This window comes from Antennarius striatus, chromosome 2 (genome assembly GCF_040054535.1).
Source record: "Antennarius striatus isolate MH-2024 chromosome 2, ASM4005453v1, whole genome shotgun sequence".
In the NCBI taxonomy this organism is placed as follows: Eukaryota; Metazoa; Chordata; class Actinopteri; order Lophiiformes; family Antennariidae; genus Antennarius; species Antennarius striatus.
The window spans coordinates 14,131,231-14,156,028 of record NC_090777.1 but is presented as its reverse complement, the minus strand read 5'-3'; the positions used below and the strand labels follow the sequence as shown (position 1 = coordinate 14,156,028).

At 40.1% G+C, this 24,798-nt stretch overlaps 1 protein-coding gene across 6 annotated transcripts in view; it reads left to right on the top strand.

Moving 5' to 3' along the window:
• The first annotated feature begins 692 nt into the window (after positions 1-692).
• cep104 (centrosomal protein 104) overlaps positions 693-24,798 on the top strand; it is a 36,755-nt gene continuing 12,649 nt past the window's right edge. For 3 of the 6 annotated variants that reach the window (XR_011038173.1, XM_068334530.1, XM_068334494.1), the window contains exons 1-13: positions 693-741; positions 1,794-1,910; positions 2,165-2,338; positions 2,753-2,891; positions 4,258-4,320; positions 6,131-6,207; positions 6,628-6,796; positions 9,458-9,613; positions 9,743-9,946; positions 10,526-10,735; positions 19,795-19,962; positions 20,652-20,825; positions 23,410-23,586. Coding sequence is in view for 5 of the 6 variants with exons in the window: in XM_068334530.1 (XP_068190631.1) it covers positions 1,798-1,910; positions 2,165-2,338; positions 2,753-2,891; positions 4,258-4,320; positions 6,131-6,207; positions 6,628-6,796; positions 9,458-9,613; positions 9,743-9,946; positions 10,526-10,735; positions 19,795-19,962; positions 20,652-20,825; positions 23,410-23,586 (1,824 nt within the window). In the remaining variant the exon portion in view is untranslated. The other 3 variants (XM_068334522.1, XM_068334505.1, XM_068334513.1) reach the window with 3 other exon arrangements.

Below are 24,798 nucleotides of genomic sequence, written 5' to 3'. Positions count from 1 at the left end.
TTTGGAATTAATACGCAATTCTTTGTTGTTTTCTTCAGTTGATTGTTTAGCCTACATGTCTTGAATTTGATACAGCCAGGTGTGGAACTCTGTACAAGCCTAATAAGGCTTCGTTCCCACCTTGCACAGTTTTTGTACTTGTACCGAACATGTGCTAAACAAATAAACTAAACTAAACTTCAACCAATTGGTTCACTCCAACGCACAGCTTCTTGAGGCTTCATTTGCTCCAGTAGGACAGTTTGTGGCATTTTGCAGAAAGCCTGTGAATAAAAATGAAGTATGCAAAACATGTATATTCTAGTGATGGCAATTTGACAGTGGTCTTTTGTCAAATGCAGACATTGTTACAATATGATTGCAGTTCCTGTGTGGGAACTACAATCAGCAGTGTTGCATTTGAATGTAACACTGCTGAGGACAGAGATGCAGTGGAGCGCAGGTGATGTAACCCGGCTGTTCAATAAAGATTAGAAGTAAGCATGGATATTGCTTTAACCATCCATTTTGTATAGTTTAGTGTTAGAACAAACAGGACAGAATGAAACACACATCAACAGACAATAAACCTTTTTTTCATAAATTGATAACTGATGGACTTTAATTAGCATAAACTTCATTTACCACAATCCCTTGTGACGGATGGCAGTCCTTCTAATGCGCATGTCCGTGCTTTTTGTTGTCAGTGGTTATGGAGATGGGGCGGTGCTACAAGCTGTCAACAGTACTGTAATGTTTGTGGTAAGCTAGCTTTGGAATATACGCGATGTCTTTTTAGTCAGGATACATACCCGCAAGCTGTTTGTCATAATAAATGGCAGTCGTAAAGCTTTTTGACAAACTCAAGCGGTCAACATTTCTTTAGAATACAGAAAGCTTGACGACTAGCTGCGCTGGTTGATAGAGCGGTTTACGGTGAGCTCATTTCTCCTGCCAATATGTGCGAGTAAGAGAGTAAGACTGGTGTCCTCCCCAAGGTCTGCGCGTCTGTCCAGGGTGTGTTTCCCCCCCCAACGATAATCATACGCGTTACCTAATATAGCAAACCCACATTTAATGTTGGTCTTACGTGATTTGTCAACCCTCGACACGTTTTTAGCGTCTTGCATCAGTAATTAAAGCCGCTGTTTTGCTTTCAGTTACATTGCTGACAACTACTGTACAAGTTGACAAATATGAGTCATTCATTTCTTTTGTAGCTATATTTATCATATGAAAGATAACAAATGTTTCCACGTAACGTAGTGACATTAAACAGCTTTTCAGCATCAATGATTATACAATATTGTCTCTAGATATAAGACATTTACATGGGCACACCCAAAAGACTGACACAATATCTGATACAACCTGTTTTATTTATTACATTTATAGACATATATTTTGAATATATCTATACATTTTTGAAAAAGAATCCAGAGGCCCATATGTTGGATGAAAACACCCGAAGAATGCTTCCTTAATAAAATAATGAGCATAAATGAGTCACAATCAAAAAGAGATTTTTTCCACATAAAGATGATGCATTTGGTTTGTTTTAACTAGTGGTATGTACAGTACTTGATAAAGATGCTGGTAGTTAATTTAATGTTGGAAGTACTAGGCATCAAAGTATTTTGCCAGTTTTAAGTTGCAGACTGCCGTAGGCTGTTCAGGCCTGTAAAATGTTACATAAGCATAAATAAATGCATAAATCGATTGTCAGTCATCCTTAGAATACTTATTAAATTAATTTTTCTGTTTTTTTAAATATGTCACAATTTTGTTGTTTTTGTTTTGTCATTGTTGATCAGAGGGATGCCCAGAAAGATAAGATTCATTGTTGTCAACTCGTCAAGCCATGAGGACAATTATAGTGCGAATGAGCTCATGGTCCATTCACCCACTGTCAATGGGTGGAGGTCCAGCAGGTACATTAACAAAGCATTGTCCTGTCAAAGGCATATCAGATGAATTCCCTGCAACTTCATAACGTGTGTGTGTGTGTGTGTGTGTGTGTGTGTGTGCGTGTGTGTGTGTGTGTGTGTGTGTGTGAGCGCGCGCGCAATACGAATGAAAGTCTCGATAATGAAGATGCTTGGTACCAGACTTGGCAATGAATTAATTCCTATCTTTTTTCTCACCTCAACAAAAGTGAACATTGTGTGAATCAATTTCTTTGCAGGTTTTGTGCCTACCCTCAGCACATCACTCTCCAGCTGGTGGAGAGAAGTAGGGTGAGGAAGTTGCAGCTGCTGGCACACCAGTACCTGATACCAAGCAAGGTTGAGTTCCATATTGGTGATAACTTTCATGAAAACAGCACGTCTGTATTCCCTGGGCACTTTCGCCGACTTGGGTGAGACTTAAGCAAGTTTCATTTTGGACCTGCACCATCCTGTACATTTTTCTGATGCCCTAACACAAATACTGGTCTATATTTTTCCTTAAAGTAATGTCCTATGATGTCTACTGGCTTTTTATTATATTCATATCAGAGAGTGGATCCTGAAATTTTTTCTGACCTGAAGTCTTTCTGAAGCAAGTTTCATGGAATAAATAGTACATGCATATTAGCCTGTTGGATATATGTTTGCCATCGCCCTGGCTCAAAAGTTTGCAATGCTACTAACAAATACTATGAAATACAGCAAATGCGTATAGCCATGGTATTTCCTCCAATCTATTTGTGTAATATAGTAGTAATGCATTTAATCTTTTATTACCTCTGCAGAGGATTGAACTGAAAAGCAACGCTTTACTCTGACCACAGATACGTGCCTTTGTGGGACAATGAGAAGACAGGGTTCAAAGCCAGGGAACTGAAGTCCATCAATGTGGAGGCCATTGGAACCTACCTGAAAATAATCTTCCACAATAACCATGTTAACCAGTACAACCAGCACAATCAGGTATTTTTAAAATTAAAAAAATAAAATAAAATAATTTATAATCCCCAAAGGGAAATTAAGAATCCACTGTACACACAGGTTTGTTGGTACATGCATATATATAGTGTATACAGGCCCGTAACACACACACAGACACAAAGGGCATGCAGGTGAGAGGGAGGTAGAGTGGCAGGCAGCTCCTTCATGGTGCGCCTCCAGTGAGCAACTTGTAAAGGGGACGGCGCCTTGCTCAAGGGCGCCTCGGCAGGTGAGCTGACACCTCCCCCAGTCAGCTCACACTCCAAAGTGACTGGGTGGGAGCGGAAATCAAACCGCCGATCTTGAAACGTTGGGTGACTCACTCTACCGTCCACTCTACTGCTGAGCCACTGCCGCCCCACGTATTCTGTTAGATGGTAGAGATGAGCCAACACCATTTGTTGTTTTGTACCTAGATTTCATACACAATTACCCAAATAACAGTTTTCAAATAACAGTAAATGTAATTTTAATGTTTAAACTCCTCAAATAAATTACGCAATTTTATTTACTTTAATAATGAGGGTGCTGCCAATTTGCATATTTTTGACTCCGAGAAGTCCAAGGAAAAGTCAACGTTGTGTTGATGATGTAACAATTGTTTCTACTAATGGTTTAAGTCTTCTAAGCCACTTTCAAAACAATTACAGTGGGGTAAAAAACCTAAAATGGCCTCTGTTAGTTTTAACATGCAATGCTATTGAAACAGGACTACAGTAATTGTTGTATTTGTTAAGGACTTTTTCAGCAGCAGATCAATAAGCATTTGGTCGGTAAATCATTATTTACATCAAAAAAACTATCACTGCAGCATCAACGCATACTATAGTACAGGAATGTTATTTGAGATGGAAAAAGAAACATGTCACATAATGCAACAAGGGGTCATTAATCTGATAATAATAGTTTGGTCATTCATGAAACTTTTTCGTACAGAGGAACAAGTTATATCTATATCAAATAGAGCAGTCATTAAGTGGCCACAGCTGGGTTTCCCTCAGCTGTAAAATCCCACTATACCATGTTTAATCATATTTGCTTTCGAAGTGCAGCAACACACACTTTTCATCACTTCTGTCAGATGCAATACAGTACTCGGAGAATCTCTGACCCTCCTTTATATTTTGATTGTAGAAACTATAATTGTTACCGTATTCAATGAATATGGACATCCATGTTTGTGAGAGGGATCAATACATTTTTAGTTTTGATTGTTTTATGGAGTTTATTGATGATTACAACAATGAATACCTCAGTTCGTATGCATCGATGAAGTCAATTGCATTTCGATTTTCTGTCACATTTCTGTTTTATTCAAGCACCTCACTACTTCTGCTGACACTTTCAGGTTGCTATGGTTGCCATTAATGTTCTGGGAGATTCTCTAGATGGCAGTGCTTTAAACACTATGGTAAGTGAGCTCTTTCCACCACCTATCAGCCATGACTGAACTTACATCTGCACAGCAATAGGGGCTGCTGTTGTGCTATAAATTTATGACACGCTCAGTTATCAGTAGCTCATATTTAAAAATCAACGTTTCCTCATTCATCCTGTGACATGCAAATGCATTATTTATTACTCTTAATTTATTCATGCAGGTTTTTCTTGCATGTTTTACAGAATCCATATCTGCTAATGTTTGCCTACATGAAATACAAATCCCGTGCAGCTGCTCTGACAGTAGGCTGAAAAGCTTAAAATCTTACATGTGTATTATCCATTGATTAAATGATAATTATACAGGAATTCTATGTTAAATTGTACAGATATAATACATAGGGATGTTTAAAACACAGTACGAGCTTTGCTTCTCACATTTACCTTAATGGAGGGCGTGTATATATGTGTCAGGAATGTCGTAATAATACAGAAAGGGAGGGCAGTATGTAATCACACAGAAGGCCTTTAGTTAGCCAGTGTAATCAGATAGTCCTGTAGACAGACAGATCCAGAAAGGAGAGAGAGCACCTTAAAATACACACAGAGACATGGAAAGAAGTGACACACACTCATAGATTCCAGTGAACAGGCTGTGTATTGTTGCTCCACTAATCCTGAGTGAGCACCTCCACCACTGCAAAGTTCTTGCCTTGAAGGTATACTGATCTAGTTCCCTGATACCTGGTCTATATGTGGGAGCTATCTTTGTCCTGCAGGGGGAGATCATGGTGTGGTTGCATCGAGATTGAAATATGTGTTATTTAAGCGCGGCATCATCCAAACTATAGAAAAATGGGTCATGTCTCTTTACTTGATGCAGTCATGCAGATAGCATTTACTTTTTTTTGTTTCCATGTTTTGAGATTTTTAAATCTTCTGCCTCAACTCCAAGACATACAGGACTGAATGAAGTGTTTTGTTTTTTTTTTTGTTTTTTATGGCGACAGTACTGAAAAATGTAGCAGTGCATTGTATGTAGAAAAAGTCTTTTTGTTTTGACAAATAAGTTAAAGCTGCCTTCACAGTCCAATTAGTTTCCAGTCATTCTATAAATTTGATACTGTATGTCGGAGTCCATACATTATGCCATCCTCTGCTTACTAATGACGACCTTCTAAGTAATGCTATTGGGGTTTAAATTATCAATTTTGATCATGACAGACATTTTGATTTGTCATTGTAGGACAAGCGCAGGTGGCACGAGCAACACTGCAGATTTAATTCCACTTGCTTTTCTTGTACAGGTCTTTGACTTTTATCTTAGAGACAGATACCTTGGAAAGAACACTATCCATATTTCTATCTACTGACAGTAGAAAGGTTATTTTTTTAAAATTTGGGTTTACTGTTCCCATAAAGAATTTTGATGGCATTATTCATTAGTGTGATATACAAACCATTAACTAAAGCAAAGTTTGTTTTTCTTGTAAAGCAGAGGCATGTGTGTGATTTTGTTATTGATCCTTCTTATTGCTAACACGTAGATGTGCTCTACTCTATAAGGAAGTTTTAAGTTCTACAATGTATTGATGGGAAAGCGGTGAATTGCAGTCCTTATTTCATGTTAGCTTGACTGTGTTGATTATTTATTGGGTTGGGGTTTGTCAAGGAGCGTACCTGTGCTAGCGCTCTAAAATGTCCAAGGAGTTTCTAATGACATCATTCTGGCTGATGGTCACTTTTGAAAACGCCATGTTAAAGACAATGGAATTAGAAAACACGGAATGCAAGACTTGTGTAACAACACAATGGTGATTTGTCCATCTGTTTCCCCCCAGCCAAGCAGAGAGCAGCTGATCGAACAATACCTCAACGGTACCCAGCTGGAAGCTGCCTTGGACACGACCTTCATGGGGTGAGGCTAGGCCATTGAACCCTGGTTTCTTTGTCTTGTCGCAATGTTCAACAAAACCATTTAGTCTGGAAGCAAACCAATAAGGCATTCAAGTTCACGAGCATTTGAGGACGATGCAGGTGGCTGGTCATCCAAAGAGGAAAACACATTTAGAAATACTTTTCGTCTTCTTCTTTTTTCACGATTCGACCCCCAAGGGACGTTCCACCTCAAGGTCTCAGTTGTCCGGGGGGTTGACAGTCTTTCTTCCCTTTGATCAGGAATTGCACAATATAGAGCACATTTAACTAGTAGTGGTACATATATTGCAGTGGATTTGTCGCAAACAAACTAGTTTACACCTGGCAGAGAAGCTTTCATCTATATGATAAAATGCTTCAGTGTTTCACATGCTGTTTTTATGTCATTCCTTGCAACCAGTAAATGTGAGTCCATCTCACCTTTGGATGACCTGGCGTTTGACATGCACCAGGACCCTGAAGTTGCCCAGATCATCCGTACTCTGGACCAAAGAAAGCAAGACATGGTACAACAGGAGCAATACGAGCAAGCCAAGAACCTGAAGCAAGCCATCGCAGATCTGCAAAAGGTAGTGAAGCTGCTGGTAGGCAGAGTGGAAGCCTGGAACACCACAAACATTGAACTCACATGGCTGAGGAGTATACAGTATGTGTTCTTGCTGTCGTGATGGCAGTTTAGAGTTTTCCTGAATTACTCAAAGTTTCAGAAAATCTTAAATAAATTGTTTTTCAAAAGAGTAAACTTACGCTCATGGTTAACTATTACACCATACTGAATACAGAAATGTCAATGGTATAATTAATCATGTTAACTCTCAGAAAATGAAGCATATTTCTCAAAGTCAAACTATTTGTTTAAACCATGTTACCCCTATTATTTGGTTTTACACAAATGCACTTCATTTGCTTGTGGTCTAAATGTTAGCAGTTTATGTTTAGTCGTATTTTAAGGTTGGGTTTCAGTATTGAGGGTTATTTGCATTATGCTCTTGGGCTTCAGAGAATGGGTCTTTGTGTCAGATGTAATGAGAAGTATGTGAACACTCAGGCACACATGCACGACACAGCAGATTTTATCAAGAATTCTTTGGAAAATACTAGGATATCAACTCTCAGTATTCAACTTATTTCTTGAGCAGTTGTGATTGTAAAAAGCTATATTTACTGAAGTAAAGTACAATTTTTACATTTTTCCAACTCAAAAGTAATGAAAAAGGAAATATTTTAGTTTTCTGTCTACTTTTTAAAAAAATTTTGTAGATTGAATTTTTAAGATTTGTTTTTTTCAATTAAACTGCCATAACCAAGACAACACATGTAACATTTGTATTACATGTATTTGTATTTACCTGTCCAAACACAAACATCAAAATGCTTTTTACAGAGGATAGTCATATGCAATGAGCATCAAACATACATTCTACATTTAACTGGGCATGCTTGCATGCATGTATGTAAAGACTCTACAGTCCAGTTTTGAGTGAAATATTGTAACATAAAGGTGTTGCTACTTTTAAAGAAGTACAAGTTCTGAAAAAGTTTCCACATTTAGTCCTCTTAGCTCTGTTTTCTCTATTTGCCTTTGGCACGTTTTTACTTGGTAAGCAATGACCACATTTCTCAGCAGTTTCTCTACTCCAGCCACACAGTCTCAAATGACCTACTTAGAATACATACAGTACAGGATACATCTCATTCATAGGTTGGTATCTGTCTGTTATTAGTTAATATCTAGCATGGAGGCAGCTATCAGCTCATATTTATGTTCATTATTTTTGTAGTTTTATCCCAAGAAGCAATATAGATCAGTAACGTTGGATGAATATAGTTACAATTATAAAAGCAGTAACCAATGTGTCACAGTGAAAACATATTGCTATCCACGAACTACCACTGCTACTGAAAACAGAATTACATCCTGTTTCAAAGCGATGATCGTCAGCGTTTGTGTGTTTGTGTGCTCGTCCGTCCATCTGTTTGTCCATTCGTTAGTCCACCAAATATCTTCGAACCCATTGCAGATAGAAAGATGAAAACAAAAACACATTACTTGGGTGGCAAAGGGGATGAAAATGAGATGATGACCTTGAGAAAACTAGATCAGGGTCAAATTTCAACTTTTGTACAGTGTCCAGAAAAGCGCTATATAAATGTAATCCATCATCAGCATCATCGTCATTGTCATCATCATCATCATCATCATCATCATCATCATCATCATCATCATCATCATCATCATAATCATCATCATCATCCGGATAAGATACTGTAGAAAGACGATGGAGAAGGCCAGTGTGAGACCATAGATCAAAGCTAGTGCTTTGATCAATGAAAGTAGGTCAGCGCACTAGCTTTGATCTTTGACCTATGCAAGTAGGTCAGGGTAAAAATTTTAATTCAGGGGTGTCGCGGGATGTCACAGTCTCTCACTGCCTTGTTTATTCAGTGATTGTTGTCTTGCAACTTTTTTTTTCTTTTTGCACTCCTCAGTGTAATTTCACCACTGTTTGTAACAGTAGTGGTTAAACATTGTTCAGATTCCTGTTACAGAACTCCTTTGTATACTGTGTTACCATGCTAACCATGAATTCTTAATAGGCTCAACAGCTGCGCCGATGGTCCTCTTGTAGTGTCTCTCCCACACCCAACCTCTAACGTGTCTGTAATCAGATGACACACATAGACACTAACGTCTTGTTGGCATGGCATTTTCGCATCACAGACACAACCCCTACCAAGGTAGTCATGTTGAAAATCCTTTGCCATTGTGCTGTCACTATGTCAGAGTGTGGTTTCTGTTATTAGATTATACATTGAAATACCAGACAGAAGCTTGGTATTGTCCTCGTGTTTTTATTCCTGCTTGGTGTTTTTTGTGAGGGGCAAAAAAGATGTTATAGTTCAAAAAAAAAAAAAGATAATAAAAGATTCCAAATCAAATTTTTCAAGATGGCTGTAATCTTAAAAGTAGTTTATAGTAAATAGTAAATAAATTTATAGTACTTAAATTTATAGTATTTCAGATTATGGATAGTAACCACTTGAGCATTTAACTAACCGGCAAAAATTCTACATGTCTAATTTTACTTAATTCAGAATTAAAGAAATCTGTGATATTACTCAGCCATTACAACTCTAATACTATAAAAGCACTGCTTCAATCCAAACATGTATTTTAGTCTTACTGTGTCACTACAGGTCTGTCTTCTCTTTGTCCATGAATCCTTTAGGTAGGAGAGCGTTTAGCTCTGTATGATGTGGAGAAAAAATGTGCCATCGAAAAGGAAGACTATAACCTTGCCAAGGAGAAGAAGGAGCTGATGGAAGAGTATAGGAGGAACATCTACCAGCAGCTGGAGGTCCACAACCTGCTGGATATTACAATGGTCAGTTATCAGCTACAGAGGATGATTTTTTCCCTGTCACACAGATAAAATGTGTTTAACAATACATAAATATCAATTATTCAAATTTTACTTCATTTTTAATTGTATTATGTGCCACAATGTCACCAGATCACAAAGGCAGCAGAGGTTCCCTCTTTCGTTCAGTTCTCAGCAGGTCACCTTTCAATCCCCATCAAGCACTTTGTGTCCACATACCCGTATGAGAATGAGAAGAAAACAGATACTCTTCAGAGCCAACAGCCAGACAGGGGAATTGTTGCCCCCAAATTAAACAGCCACCAACCGTGCGCCTCCACTGTCCCCCAGATGGATGTAAGTGGGTTTATGTCAAATATGTCAACTGTGCCAAGCATCACAACAGCTTTACACAGCATTAAACTTGTCCAACACCTAATGACATGCAAAGAGTAAGAGCATCTCCAATCCTCATTTATTGAGCCCTGTGGATAGAAAACAGTGATGAACCATGTGCTTGATCCAGTGGTAGACAACTTAATCTGAACTTGTTCCACTTGCATATATTCCTTTATTATTATGAAAATGATCAAACACAGTCTAGCATCCTGTGTCTGCAGTTTCTTTCATGTTGGAACACAGAACACATTGAAGGATTTGACCAGGGTAATGACTCAACAAATACAGAGATCAGCCTTACTACAGGTTTTGGTTTCACTATTTAATTAAAAGCGTGCAACAGTTGACTGACTCCTTCAGCTGCCAGCCCAGCATTGAGGCAGAGCTTTGAGCCTTGTACAAGTCATCTAGATGACTTCTGCGTAGTGCAGACATTACTGGCTGGACGAGGAGGGATTTAGTCATGTTGTGCTTTTGAATCAAGCAATACCAAAGAAGATTATTATTTTGTGTGCTGATATTGTCTTGTGCTGATAGGTTACCAGTGTGTATTATGATGAAAAGCTGCTGCCTGCACTTCAGAGGACAGACGGGCCTTTGGAGGCCATTCATAGCCTTGCAGAACAACAAATCCCCCTACCTCATACCCAAGGGACTCCAAATAGCCCTGAGATGAGTGGAGAACTTCTTACAGAGGAGATCCGAAGGGAAGCTGGTCTTCCAATAGATGTCTATGGAGAAAGCCTGGTAAAATGGACCAATATGGCACACTAAGGCAACAATGGGCTTTTTTGTCTTTATATTTCTACATATTTACCTTACACCTAAAACAAAACATGTCATCTCTTAAGGGTATTCTGTGTTTTGAGATGGTGGCCTATTTTATATGTTATACAAGTATTTGTGCATGTGTATCACAAGCAGGTAAGATAATTAATCCTTCAATAGAACGTCAAATTGATTTGTGTGTCACTTGTAAATGTTTTTTGAAAGAGTGACTTGTGTTATTGACAAATATTTGACATAGAAACGTGTACAAAATAATTGGAACCACTCTACTAATGAAAGGAAGCCCCTCAACAGTCACTGAAACAACGTGAAACTGGCAAAAGTGATTATAAAATTACAGTGGTTCCTCAACTTACGAAATTAATTGTTTCTGGAAGAAATTTATTAAATAGAAAATTTCGTAGAGACGCGTTTTCCATGCAAGTGCCCTAATCCGTTCCAAGCCCCCCAAAATTCAGACATACAGTACAGATCAAAAGTTTGGACACATCTTCTCATTCATAGTTTTCTTTATTTTCATGACTATGAAAATTGTAGATTCACACTGAAGGCATCAAAACTATGAATTAACACATATGGAATTATATAGTGTCACCAGCAAAGCGCCCCCACACCATCACACCTCCTCCTCCATGGTTCACAGTGGGAACCAGGCATGTAGAGTCCATCAGTTCACCTTTTCTGCGTTGCACAAAGACACAGTGGTTGGAACCAAAGATCTCAAATTTGGACTCATCAGTACAAAACCAGATTTCCATCGGTCTAATGTCCATTCCTTGTGTTCTTTAGCCCAAACAAGTCTCTTCTGCTTGTTGCCTGTCCTTAGCAGTGGTTTCCTAGCAGCTATTCTACCATGAAGGCCTGATTCACAGAGAGTCTCCTCTTAACAGTTGTTCTAGAGATGTGTCTGCTGCTAGAACTCTCTGTGGCATTGACCTGTTCTCTAATCTGAGCTGCTGTTAACCTGCGATTTCTGAGGCTGGTGACTCGGATGAACTTATCCTCCGCAGCGGAGATGACTCTTGGTCTTCCTTTCCTGGGGCGGTCCTCATGTGAGACACTTTCTTTGTAGCACTTGATGGTTTTTGCGACTGCACTTGGGGACACTTTCACAGTTTTCCCAATTTTTCGGATTGACTGACCTTCATTTCTTAAAGTAATGATGGCAACTTGTTTTTCTTTACTTAGCTGCTTTTTTCTTGCCATAATACAAATTCTAACAGTCTATTCAGTAGGACTATCAGCTGTGTATCCACCTGACTTCTGCACAACACAACTGATGGTCCCAACCCCATTTATAAGGCCAGAAATCCCACCTATTGAACCTGACAGGGCACACCTGTGAAGTGGAAACAATTTCAGGTGACTACCTCTTGAAGCTCATCAAGAGAATGCAGAGTGTGTGCAAAACAGTAAGCAGAGCAAAAGGTGGCTACTTAGAAGAAACTAGAATATAAGGCGTATTTTCAGTTGTTTTACACTTTTTTGTTAAGTTCATATTTCCACATGTGTTAATTAAAAGTTTTGATGCCTTTAGTTTGAATCTACAAACTCAGTAGTAATGAAAAGAAAGGAAACTCATTGAATGGGAAGGTGTGTCCAAACTTTTGGTCTGTACTGTAAATGTTTTATAAAGCATAAAAATGCATCAAAACATGTCAAAAATACATGTTACAATGAAATAATTTAACAATAAATGAGAGTTGTGCATAATCTTAAAAAACAAAAGAATAGAGTAAAGAATAAAAATGATGGTCATTTACCTTTTTAACTGCTGTCCTCATTGTTTTTTGCCCTCTTTGGTTCATGCGTTACTTGCCTCACCATGCCAAACAACAGAGTGAATTCCAGTCCTCCGTTTGAACTTCTCGAACCACCGATGCGATGCCTTAAACTCCCAGTGTTTTATGGCTTCTTTTGTTTTAATAACGTGGCGATTGTAGATGCATTACGGCCATATTCTTTGGCGAGATCAACTAAACACATCCCATTTTCATGCTTTTCTATTATCTCTTGTTTTGTTTGTATGGACAAAAAACTCTCTTCTTCTTTTCTTTTAACCATAATAACCATTACTTTTCATTGTCCCTCTTGGGGAAATTCTTTTTACACATCACACTTCACATATACATATACAGTATGTGTTAATTACACATACGGCGGTTACAGGTCCCAGAACACAGCACACATTAGGGGCCTGTAGGCATGCAGTTAGTATAGAGAGAGGACATACAGAGGTTGAAGGAGGCAGAGTGGCGGGTCGTGCACAAGGGTCGCGCCCCAATGAACATCTTGTAGGGGGGACGGCACCTTGCTCCAGGGCGCCTCGGCAGTGGCTGGGAGGTGAGCTGACGCCTCCCACCGTCGGCTCACACTCCGATGGTTCTTCTGGTGGGAGCGGGATTTAAATCCCCGATGGCTGGGTGATCCTGTCTTCAAGACGTTTTGCTCTACTGCTGAGCCACTGCCGCCCCACACTTTTCTCCCTCACTTTCTTGGGGTCCATAGTGAATACTCTAAAAGTTAATATACGTAAAATTTACGTTAATTTACGTAAAACTATCAGAACACGTGGGTCGAGGGCCGAATGACGAGGACGCTGCAGAGACCCCTATCTATCGACACACATAGATACATATGGTAGAGGTCCCTTTTAGCCAATGGGATGCCAGTAAGATGCCAGATAATAGCCAATGGCAGAGCAGCTGAAAGAATGTTGCATTCAGGAACCTTTGGGAGCTGCGAGTAGCATCCCATACTGTATTTTTACCTTTCGTATCCTGACATTTCTTTCGTAACAAGAGGCAATATTTTCCTGTTGAGGCGTTTCGTAACTTCAAAATTTCGTATGAAGAGATGTTTGTAAGTAGAGGTACCACTGTAATATTAAAAATTAATACAATTTTAAAAATAAAGCAAAAATATAAACATGAAAAAATAAAGATTTACTGAAAAATACCCAATGAAAATCAGACATTGTTTTCCAACTGTGGTTCAAACATAATTTCAAACATGAACCAAGGCAGTCAGAGACTGCAACATTCCGCAAAGGGTAGGTCAGGGCACTCTGAAAGTAGTGCCTGACAAGTGCATAGCTTTGACCTTCCAGGGTAGGTCAAATCTATGCACTAGCTTTGACCATATATCCAAGCTCGTGGATAGGCACATCAAAGCACTAGCTTTGATCTATGGTCCTGCTCACACTGGCCTTCTCCCTCGTCTGTCTATCTTATCCGGTTCCTGAGTGTAGAAAAGTTGGAATTTGACCTTGATCTAGATTTCTCAAGGTCAAGGTAATCATCTCATTTTCATTCCCTTTGCCGCCCGAGTAATGTGCTTTTTCTTTCATTTTTATATCTGCAACGGTTGCGAAGATATTTGGTGGACATACGAATGAACGAACAAACTGACAAACACTGACAATTACAATACATCACCGCTTTGAAGTGGGATGTAACAAGACAGTCAGAGACTGCTACATCCTGCAACACCCCTGAATTCAAAATTTTACCCTGGTCTACTTGCATAGGTCAAACATCAAAGCTAGTGTTCTGACCTACTAATTTGACCTTGACCTAGTTTTCTCAAGGTCAAGGTCATCTCATTTTCATCCCCTTTGCCGCCCAAGTAATGTAATTTTTGTTTCATCTATCTATCTGCAATGATTGCGAAGATATTTGGTGGACAGATGGACGGACGGAAGAACACATGAATGCTGACAATTACAATACATCACCACTGTGAAGCAGGATCTAGAAATAATCTAATGAAACAGGTCCGGATTTAAATGATGGTACTCCTAGAAAAGATTGAAAGTAATTTGACCACAGGGACATAATAAACCAAGATATGACCTCTAATTAGGATCAAAAGGGGTCTTCAAACTTGTGTTCAGTCAGTGTGCCCATTTATAGGGCGACATAACCACTGTGGTGTTTGATGAAATGGCATTTACCACATTGAACATGGACCGCAGGTGCAATGAAATGTTACAATGTCTTTCACAAAACATTGTGAGAGAAATGTACTGCCTAGTGTCAGAAAGTTTGGTCTCAATCGCAGGTCATGTTTTCTAACAGGATCTTCTCTTCTTCTTTTCCTTCCGACTTTTCCCTTCAGGGGTCGCCACAGCAAATCAATTGCCTCCATCTAACCTTGTCTTCTGCATCCTCTTCTCTCACACCAACTACCTTCATGTCCTCTTTCAGTACATCCATAAACCTCCTCTTTGGTCTTCATCTAGGCCTCCTGGCTGGCAGTTCAAAACTCAGCATCCTTCTGCCAATATATTCACTTTCTCTCCTCTGGATATGTCCAAACCATCTCAGTCTGGCCTCTCTGACTTGACCTCCAAAACCTCTACGCTGTCCCTCTGATGCACTCATTCCTGATCCTATTTTTCCTGGTCACTCCCAGAGAGAACCTCAGCATCTTCATCTCTGCTACCTCTAGCTCTGACTCCTGTCTTTTCCTCAGTGACACTGTCTCTAGACCACACAACATCGCTGGTCTCACCACAGTTTTGTACACCTTTCCTTTCATTTTAGCTGAAACTCTTCTATCACACCTGACACTTTTCTCCACCTGTACCATCCTACCTGTACACGCTTCTTCACCTCTTTTCCACACTCTCCACTGCTCTGGACTGTTGACCCTAAGTACTTACAATCCTCCACCTTCTTGATCTTTTCTCCCTGTAACCTCACTCTACCACTTGGGTCCCTCTCATTCAAACACATGTACTCTGTCTTACTGTGGCTAACCTTCATTCTTCTCCTTTCCAGGACAAACCTCCACCTCTCTAGCTTTTCCTCCACCTGTTCGCTGCTCTCACTACAGATCACAATGTCATCTGCAAACATTAAAATCTGTGAAGATTCCTGTCTAACCTCGTCTGTCAGCCTGTCCATCACCATAGCGAACAAGAAGGGGCTCAGAGCTGATCCCTGATGCAATTCCACCTCCACCTTCAACTCCTCTGTCACACCTACAGCACACCTTACCACTGTCTTACAGTCCTCATACATGTCCTGCACTGCTCTAACATACTTCTCTGCTACTCCAGACTTCCTCATACAATACCACAGTTCCTCTCTTGGGACCCTGTCGTAAGCTTTCTCCAGATCTACAAAAACACAATGCAGCTCCATCTGGCCTTCTCTGTACTTTTCTATCAACATCCTCAAAGCAAATACTGCATCTTTAGTACTCTTTTTTGGCATTAAAACATACTGCTGCTCACAAATGCCTACTTCTGCCCTTAGTCTAGCTTCAACTACTCTTTCCCATAACTTCATTGTATGGCTCATCAGCTTTATTCCTCTCTGGGCTTGCACTGGCCATTCGCCACTTCGCCATAGGCAAAGTAAATTCCAGATTGGCTACAAGGTTTTTAGACTGTGTAGCCACAGTGGCGTTCTTATTTTTACGAAAAAAAGGATAAAACTTACAACTTTTTCGCTCGCTAGCGGTGCTCACTATCTCTGCCGGCGAGCGGCGCTACTTCCACTAGCGAACGGCGCTAGCGCCGCTATTTCCACATGCCAACGGAATTTAGCCGAAGCATGCCGACGGAAATAGCCGAAGTGACCCGAATGCTCCCGATCATTAAATATGCACTCGGGTCATGACCTCCTCTCGTCCAATGAAAAACAAAAATATTGTTTTTTTACATGCTGAACCCACGAATTATTGTAAGACAAGGAGAGGACGATCGATCAAAAGAATCCAGTGTTTTATAGTAGAGTTTGTGTTAAAGTCCTCATTAACAAACAAATGGTGAATGCTGAGAGGGGGGAGGAGTGGTGACAGACCAATCAGAAGGTAAATGAAAGATATTATCAATACTTGTTTGTAGTCTTAGACTTTTGTTCCCTATGACCAGCAGGAATAACCAGCGATGCATGTAAATGTATATTCACCTCGTTTGATATTTTTCATGCCTTGTTAAATTGAAATGAAAAATCATGTTATTGAATTTAAAAAAATAAACTAAACTATGGCATATCAATGGTGTTGGTGGTGGTCAAAGTTGAAATGTCTTCTAGTCTAAGTAAAACTTACAAGTAAACATTGAGTAATATTTTGTATGACTGTATCTTCACATAGTGAATGGAAGTTTTCAATTGTTGAATCTCACATTCATACCTGCATAAAGTAGGACAGAAATAAAGGTAGTTCAGCTTGAACTGTTGACTTTAGTGTATTTTTGTAAGTAAACTGAACAGAAGATTTTGCCCTCAGAATGCAGGAAAACAACCCCATTTTCTAAAAAAATTTCCCGGGGGAGGCCCCCCGGTCCCCCAACGCCCCCCCACGACGAGCGTTGGTCGTCTGCCCGTGCGCCACTGTCTTGGACACAGAGTGTGGCTTCTTGTGGCTTGCTCAATTCCTTTACACTGAGCCACAGTGGCTTAGTCATACTAGCTCCTAGTGCAAGCTCAGCCTCTGTAGCTGCTGCAACTCTGCACATCTCCCTTGTTCTTAAAAACGGGCACCAGCACTTCTCCTAGACACTTCCAAACCTCTACAGGTGTATCCTCAGGACCGACTGCCTTTCCACTCTTCATCCTCTTCAATGCCCTCCTCACTTCATCTTCACTAAATCTTTGCTACTTCCTGGTCCACTACAGCCACCTCTCCTAGTTTTATCTCATTTTCCTTGTTTATCAACTCTTTAAAGTATTCTTTCCATCTTCCTATCACACTACACGCACCTGTCAATAGACTTCCATCCCTATCCTTAATCACCCTAGCCTGCTGCATGTCCTTCCCATCTCTCGCTCTCTGTCTTTCCAACCTGTATAGATCAGTTTCTCTCTCCTTACTGTCCAACCTAGCATACATGTTATCATAAACCCCTTGTTTGGCCTGTGCTACCTCTACTTTCACCTTATGCTGCATCTCCCTGTACTCCTGTCTACTCTCCTCAGTCCTCTCAGTATCCCACTTCTTCTTAGCTAACCTCCTACTCTATATACACTCCTGTACCTCCTCATTCCACCACCAAGACTCCTTATCTGCTTTCCTTCCAGATGACACACCAAGTACTTTCCTACCTGTCTCCCTGATCACATTAGCTGTAGTTGTCCAGTCATCTGGAAGCACCTCCTGACCACCCAGAGCCTGTCTTAACTCCTTCCTAAAAGTCATGTAACACTCTTCCTTTTTCAGCTTCCACCATTTCGTCCTCTGCTCTGCCTTTGGCCGCTTCATCTTCCTCACCACCAGAGTCATCCTACACACCAACATCCTATGCTGTTTGGCTACACTCTCGCTTACTACTACTTTGCAGTCACTGATCTCCTTCAGATCACACCGTCTACACAAGATGTTGTCTACCTGTGTGCTCCTACCTCCACTCTTATAGGTCACCCTATGTTCCTCCCTCTCCTGAAAGAAAGTATTCACTGTAACCATTTCCATCCTTTTTGCAAAGTCAACCATCATCTGTCCTTCTGCGTTCCTCTCCTGGATGACAAACCTGCCCATCACCTCCTCACCACCTCTGTTTCCTGCACCAACATGTCCATTGAAGTATGCACCAATGACAACTCTCTCACTTCTTCATCAAAGTCCGACCAGAATTTCTCCTTATCCTCCAGCTCACATCCTACCTGTGGAGCATACCCACTAACAACATTGAACATCACACCTTCGATTTTGTAGCTTCAGACTCATCACTCTATCTGACACTCTTTTTACCCCCAGAACATTTCTAATAAACTCCTCCTTCAAGATAACTCCTACTCAATTTCTCTTCCTACCTACACCACGATAGAACAACTTGAACCCTGCTCCTAAATTTTTAGCCTTCCTAACTTTCCACCTGGTCTCCTGGATACACAGTATGTCTACCTTCCTCCTCTGCATCATGTCAACCAACTCTTTACCTTTTCCTGTCATAGTTCCAACATTCAACGTCCATACTCTCAGTCCTATACTCTTGGCTTTCTTCTTCTGTCTCCTCTTACGAACACACTTTCCCCCTCTCCTTCAACCAACAGTAGTCCAATTTCCACCGGCACCCTGTAGGTCAACAGCACCGATGCTGGTCCTTGTTAACCCGGGCCTCGACCGATCCGGTATGGAAGTCATATGTTCGATTCGAATATTGATTTGGCAAAAGTTTTACGTCAAATGCCCTTCCTGACACAACCCACCATATTTATCCGGGCTTGGGACCGGCACAAGAAGACACTGGCTTTTGCCCTCTTGCAACTACATTGCGTTTTCTAACAGGATGATGACCCTAAATGCACCCAAGAATGGTTCAGAGCAAAACTTGATTATTCTAAGATGGCCTTCTGTGATGCCTGATCTAAATTCCACTGACCATGTGTGGAAGAAGCTGAGAACTTGTTATCTATAGAAAGCATCCCTTCAAACCCAACTGGAGCAGTCTGCTCATGAGGAGTGGGCTAAAATACCCGTTTCCAGGTGTAGAAGTCTCTTTTGACAGTTACAGAAATCGTTTGATCACAGTGATGTCATGGTCAGAGAGTCAAAAGGTTATGCAACAAAATATTAAGTTAAGGATACCTTCATTTTTGTCTAACCTTCATTTTTGTCTAGGCTTATTTTATTAGTTTGTTTGTTTTTTTAAATTGTTCCGTTGAACCACAATTCAAAAGCGATGTCTAATTTTCATTGGTTTATTTCAATAATTTTTTATTCATCATTACCTTTTTCAGCTTCAAGTTGTTTCAGTGGCCATTGTGGGGTTTTCTTTCATTAAGAGAGGGGTACTAACAATTTTGTCCAAGTGTCATTTGATATATTGGTAAGATTTGTTCATCACAAGTGTAAGGGGTCCTTTCTAAAATAATGTATGTTTACTTTTTTTTTAAGTATTGACAGATATTGGCAGGTTTTGTAACATACAGTATGAAATATTTCCTTTCAGAACAGTCTTGAAAATCTATATCCAAATCTACAGAAATAACCCCTCAACCGTAACCAATATTTGTGTTAGATGTATCATTTCCACCTTTTGGCCTGTCTTTTGTGTTTAACAGGTTGCTGGTGTGTATTCAAAATTCTGGTCAAATAGAGAAGATGCCCTTCTGGCTCTATCCAAGAGGCTTTTGGAGGTGTCAGCTACCATCCCCAAGGAGGAGCTAAGAAACATGATAAGAGCTGCAGTCTTCCTGGTCAGGAAGACCCTCCAGGATAAAGTATCATCTGTGAGCCATTTCCTTAAAGGAAAAACCTGTGGGTGTAGTGTTGGTGATGTGAATGTCTAAGTTAACGGAACAGAAACTGCTGCCAGTAGAGCTACTATTTTAAGGTGTAATGAATAGGCTAACTAGGCTAACTAACTTCTGACATGCTCTGTGGATTCAAGTAACAAATCAGTGTTCGTGTTGTTAAATCATGAACACACATTCACACTCTTAATAATGTTTCCCCCTGTAACAGATACATTCCCAGTTCTCTCTGCCAGACCTGGTTTCCTTAAATAAACAGTTTTGACAAGGACGGCCTTGTAACCCTTCTCTGGAAGTTATCTATAGCTTGTATGGTAATGAAATGGGCAGAAATTTTAGTACTAATTAGATACCCAGTTTCTGAGAATTCCATCAGCAATGCTGCTTGTCATGACATTACTTCCTACTGTAGGTCTGAAAGTAGCTCTAGGTGTTTTAATGTCCTTGCTTTCCATGTCGTGGTAGATCGATTTCAAATTGACTTTCAAGCAAATGTAAAAAAAAATATAATGAAAGTCTATTCACAGCTACTGATTACCAATCTCCATCTGAATGTGCTAACCCAATTAAAACAGTCAATGCTGTCTGCACTTTAATATCCCTCTCATGATAGATTTGTACCATTTTGAAAATTTTGAGTTTAATGTCCACTATCTTTTTCAAAGGTTTTTCACTCCTCCTTGAAACTGCTTCAGCTTCTGTTGAGTCAACTCATCCCAGGTCATGGGATGGGCCGGACAGAGCTGACCCACTGCTTGGAGCAGACCTGGCCCATCCTCCTGGCAAGGACCGGAGAGTCAACGACCCGGCTCCGGACCTTGGCCACTGACTTCATGCTGGTATTCTAACACACTTGAATGACATGTTTATCTGGCTCATGTGGCAGTACTTGGTTTTCATCAGTCCTTTATTTTGTGTCAGGCTGCCCTCTGCTTCATTAGCAGCTTGCTTTGATTGAAAAGAATGCAATTTTACAAACTATTGTCATCGCCTTTATATCTCTCCTTTTTTGTGGCTGTTATATGTGGGTTATCTGTTATTCATTGAAAATTACCACTTCTTTCTTTTTGACTCCACAAACACTAGATTCTGCTGCCAATAAGCCTGCATTTTCACTTTAATTAAAATGCACATCAATAAGCCATCTAATATGTCCTGAATAGACTGTACTTTGTGTTATTTGATTGTTTTCCAATTTGAAGTTTTAGGTAGCACTATGGCGCAGTGGACAGTGCTGTCGCCTCACAGCAAGACATTTTCGAGTTTGAGTCTTATTCTATGTGGAGTTTGTATCTTATTCCCATGTCTGCATGGAGGTGAGCTGACATTGGGAGGTGACAGCTCACCTCTGGAGCACTGCCGAGGCGCCCTTGAGCTAGGCGCCCTCCCCCTTACAAGTTGCTCATTTGAGGCTCACCAAAAAGGAGCTGCCCACCACTCTACCTCCCTCTGCATGTGTACCGGTGATTAAAGTATACAAAAAAAGAAAAGAAAATTATAATATCAACAACGTAATAGAAATTGAAGGATTTTTTTTCCCTCCACAAATGGTTATTTTGTGATTTCCTATCTATCTCACCAAACTTTTCTTTAAGGATAAAAGGCTTGACATAAGTGGCCACTCTTGCAGCATGGAGGATCTGAAACTGAATTGACAAATATCCATCAAACACACTACACATGCACATCCTGATTATGTTTGCATGCGTAATTAGGTTTCTATGTCTTCCTGAACTCAGATAATGACTGTGTTTGAGTCTTTTTGTCTACAGAATGAATTGAGTCTAATGATCAGCACCCATGGGTCTATAATCAAACAATGAACGGAGCTTGTCTTTATTTACACAATCCAGAATAAGCAAACAAAAGGGAAGGAACAGTTTCAGTGAATGTAAAATTCAGTCATACCTTCCTCAAAAGACAAACATTAGAAAATATTAAGTTTGTGTGCTTGATATTTATTTACTGTCTTTATCTGTATGTTTTGATTGAGACAGCTTTTTTATTGGAATTTGTTGGTTTTTTCTGCGAAGTGTGAGAAAGATTCCATGAAGAATGTCAGATTAGATAAAGGTACAAGTACAGAATAAGTTAAAAGGAGTCATGTAAAGGAGACTTTGGGGTTTGAGTTGTCAACATGCAGCCAGGATAGATATTTATGTGGGGTGAAAACACCCTACTAAATGCTATTCTTTGATATTTTGGAAACCATTAATTAGATTTTTTTTAAAGAATGAACTGGTCTCTAGTTACCAGGAGCTCTTGTTCTGCTTATCTTTGTTGTCGGTACCAATTTGAACGTGCTTGGACATATCTTTGTGCTGCCCAGAGCAAATTCCCTACCTGTTTTTGTCTTGATTAATTGTAGATGTTGAACCTGGGGCCCTGTTTTTTCAGTGATTGTTTTTTTTTAAGTTTTATTTTCTTTATGCCCAACACTCACCTAGTTGAGACTTTTTTAAAGAATAGTTACACAGAAATAGAAAAAGGAAACTGTCAATGTTTGTAAGTGTGTGCTGTATTTTTTCCACAGTAATAAAGAGGGTACACATTCTATTGTGTGCATGTTATTTAATAGATTCTAAAGTTTGTTTATCTTGCATGAGCTTAATTACAGAGGCCTAGCTACCTGCATGCTACAGTGCTATTCTATGCGACTTGACATACAAGTGTAAATTAGGAGGCATTTGAGGTGTTGTCCTGCTCTGCTCCAGCCTTCAAACAAGCCCCATGTTGTGTGTCTACCAAGACTGCCTCCGTCTAGCATTTAAATAGGTATTTTTTTTCTCTGTGCTAGAGTATGGCCATGAACTGTAGTGTGAGTGACATAATAAAGTCACACTCTTATGACTGAGTGATGACATGTAGCATATAAGAGAATGATGTGTTTGTTTGGGAAAATTTATAATGTGCCTTAAGTGGAAACTGTGCTTATGCAAGGGTGTGGATGTTGAGTAGGAAAGTGAGGATACCCCTGATATCATCTCCCATCCCCTCTAAGAAAAGTGGGTGAATACCTCTTTGTGTGTGTGTGTGTGTGTGTGTGTGTGTGTGTGTGTGTGTGTGTGTGTGTGTGTGTGTGTGTGTGTGTGTGTGTGTGTGTGTGTGTGTGTGTGTGTGTGTGTGTGTGTGTGTCTCCTATACTACCGTCACACATTCCACTCACGTGATGAGGCTTAAATGGCAACTGAGCGACATTTTTCTTCTGTTTTACTTTAGTTCTATACTTACATGTATTCTCTTGTCTGTTACAAATGTTTGTGTTGAATGACAAACCCAATGAGTAGCATTACAGTTATTTTTTGTTACTGGCCTGAAGCATTATTTTAATGGTGGAATTGTAACTTTAGCAATGAGATTCCTTAACTTTTGCATTTTACATTGTCAAATTTCAAACGTCTCATTCTCATGTATCCTTGTTAGGAATTTGCTGTTTTGAAGGACGTACGATCCCTGCAGATAATCCCTGGTGAGCTTGTGAAACCCTTCAGATCCAACTTCCCCATTCGTTTGGCTCAGAGTCGGGTTGAGATGCTCAAGAAGATACTTGCTGAACTGGGAACAGAGGACTGTGGTTTCACCCTGGAGAATGTCATTATGGTAAAGAACTTAAAATAAGCTAAAAACATACATCCTTTTTTTTGGTGATGCTAAAAACAAGAATGCAAAGACCTCAGATATGAGCCATTATCTGATTCTTTTATTGATTAAGAAAACAAATATAGGGGACTCAGTTGATTCTACAGACACAGAGACCATCTGAAAAATTTAATCCTAAATCAGGCCTGAATGAAAGAGGCAAAATAAATAAGTAGATACATAAACATCCACATGTGCTAATGTAGCCGCAAGAGGGCACAAGCCAGTGTCTTATTGTGACGGTCCCAAGCCTGGATAAATACAGAGGGTTGTGTCAGGAAGGACATCAGATGTAAAACTTTTTCAAAATCAAACATGCGAATCAAGTCTATGACTTCCATACCGGATCGGTTGAGGCCCTGGTTAACAACAACTGCCATCGGTGCTGCTCACCTACAGGATGCTGTTGGACATAGGACTACTGTTGGTCGAAGAAGGAGAGGAGGAAAACGTGTTCGTCGGAAGAGAGAGAAAAGGAACGCTAAGAGTGTATAACTGAGAGTAGGGACATTGAATGTTGGGACTATGACAGGAAAGGTAGAGAGTTGGTTGAAATGACGCAGAGGAGGAAGATAGACATACTGTGTGTCCAGGAGACCAGGTGGAAAGGTAGCAAGGTTAAAAGTTTAGGGTCAGGGTTCCAGTTGTTCTATCACGGTGTAGATAGGAAGAGAAATGGAGTAGGAGTTATCTTGAAGGAGGAGTTTGTTAGGGATGTTCCGGAGGTAAAAAGAGTCAGATAGAGTGATGAGTCTGAAGCTAGAAATCCAAGGTGTGATGTTCAAATGTTGTTAATGGGTATGGTCCACAGGTAGGATGTGAGCTGGGGAAGAAGGAGAAATTCTAGTTGTACTTTGATGAAGTGATGCAGAGCATACCTATAAGTGAGAGAGTTGTCAGTGGTGCAGATTTCAATGGACATGTTGGTGCAGGAAACAGAGGTGATGAGGAGGTGATGGGCAGGTTTGGTATCCAGGAGAGGAATGCAGAAGGACAGATGAGAGAGGGAGCAGGAGAGGTGGCAGTGGAGTTTCTGACTGGGTTGTTCAACAGGATCTTAGATAGTCAGAAGATGCCTGAGGAATGGAGGAGAAATGTGCAGGTGCACATTTTAAGAACATGGGAGATGTGCAGAGTTGTGGCAACTACAGAGGAACATTGAGAGGACTCAAG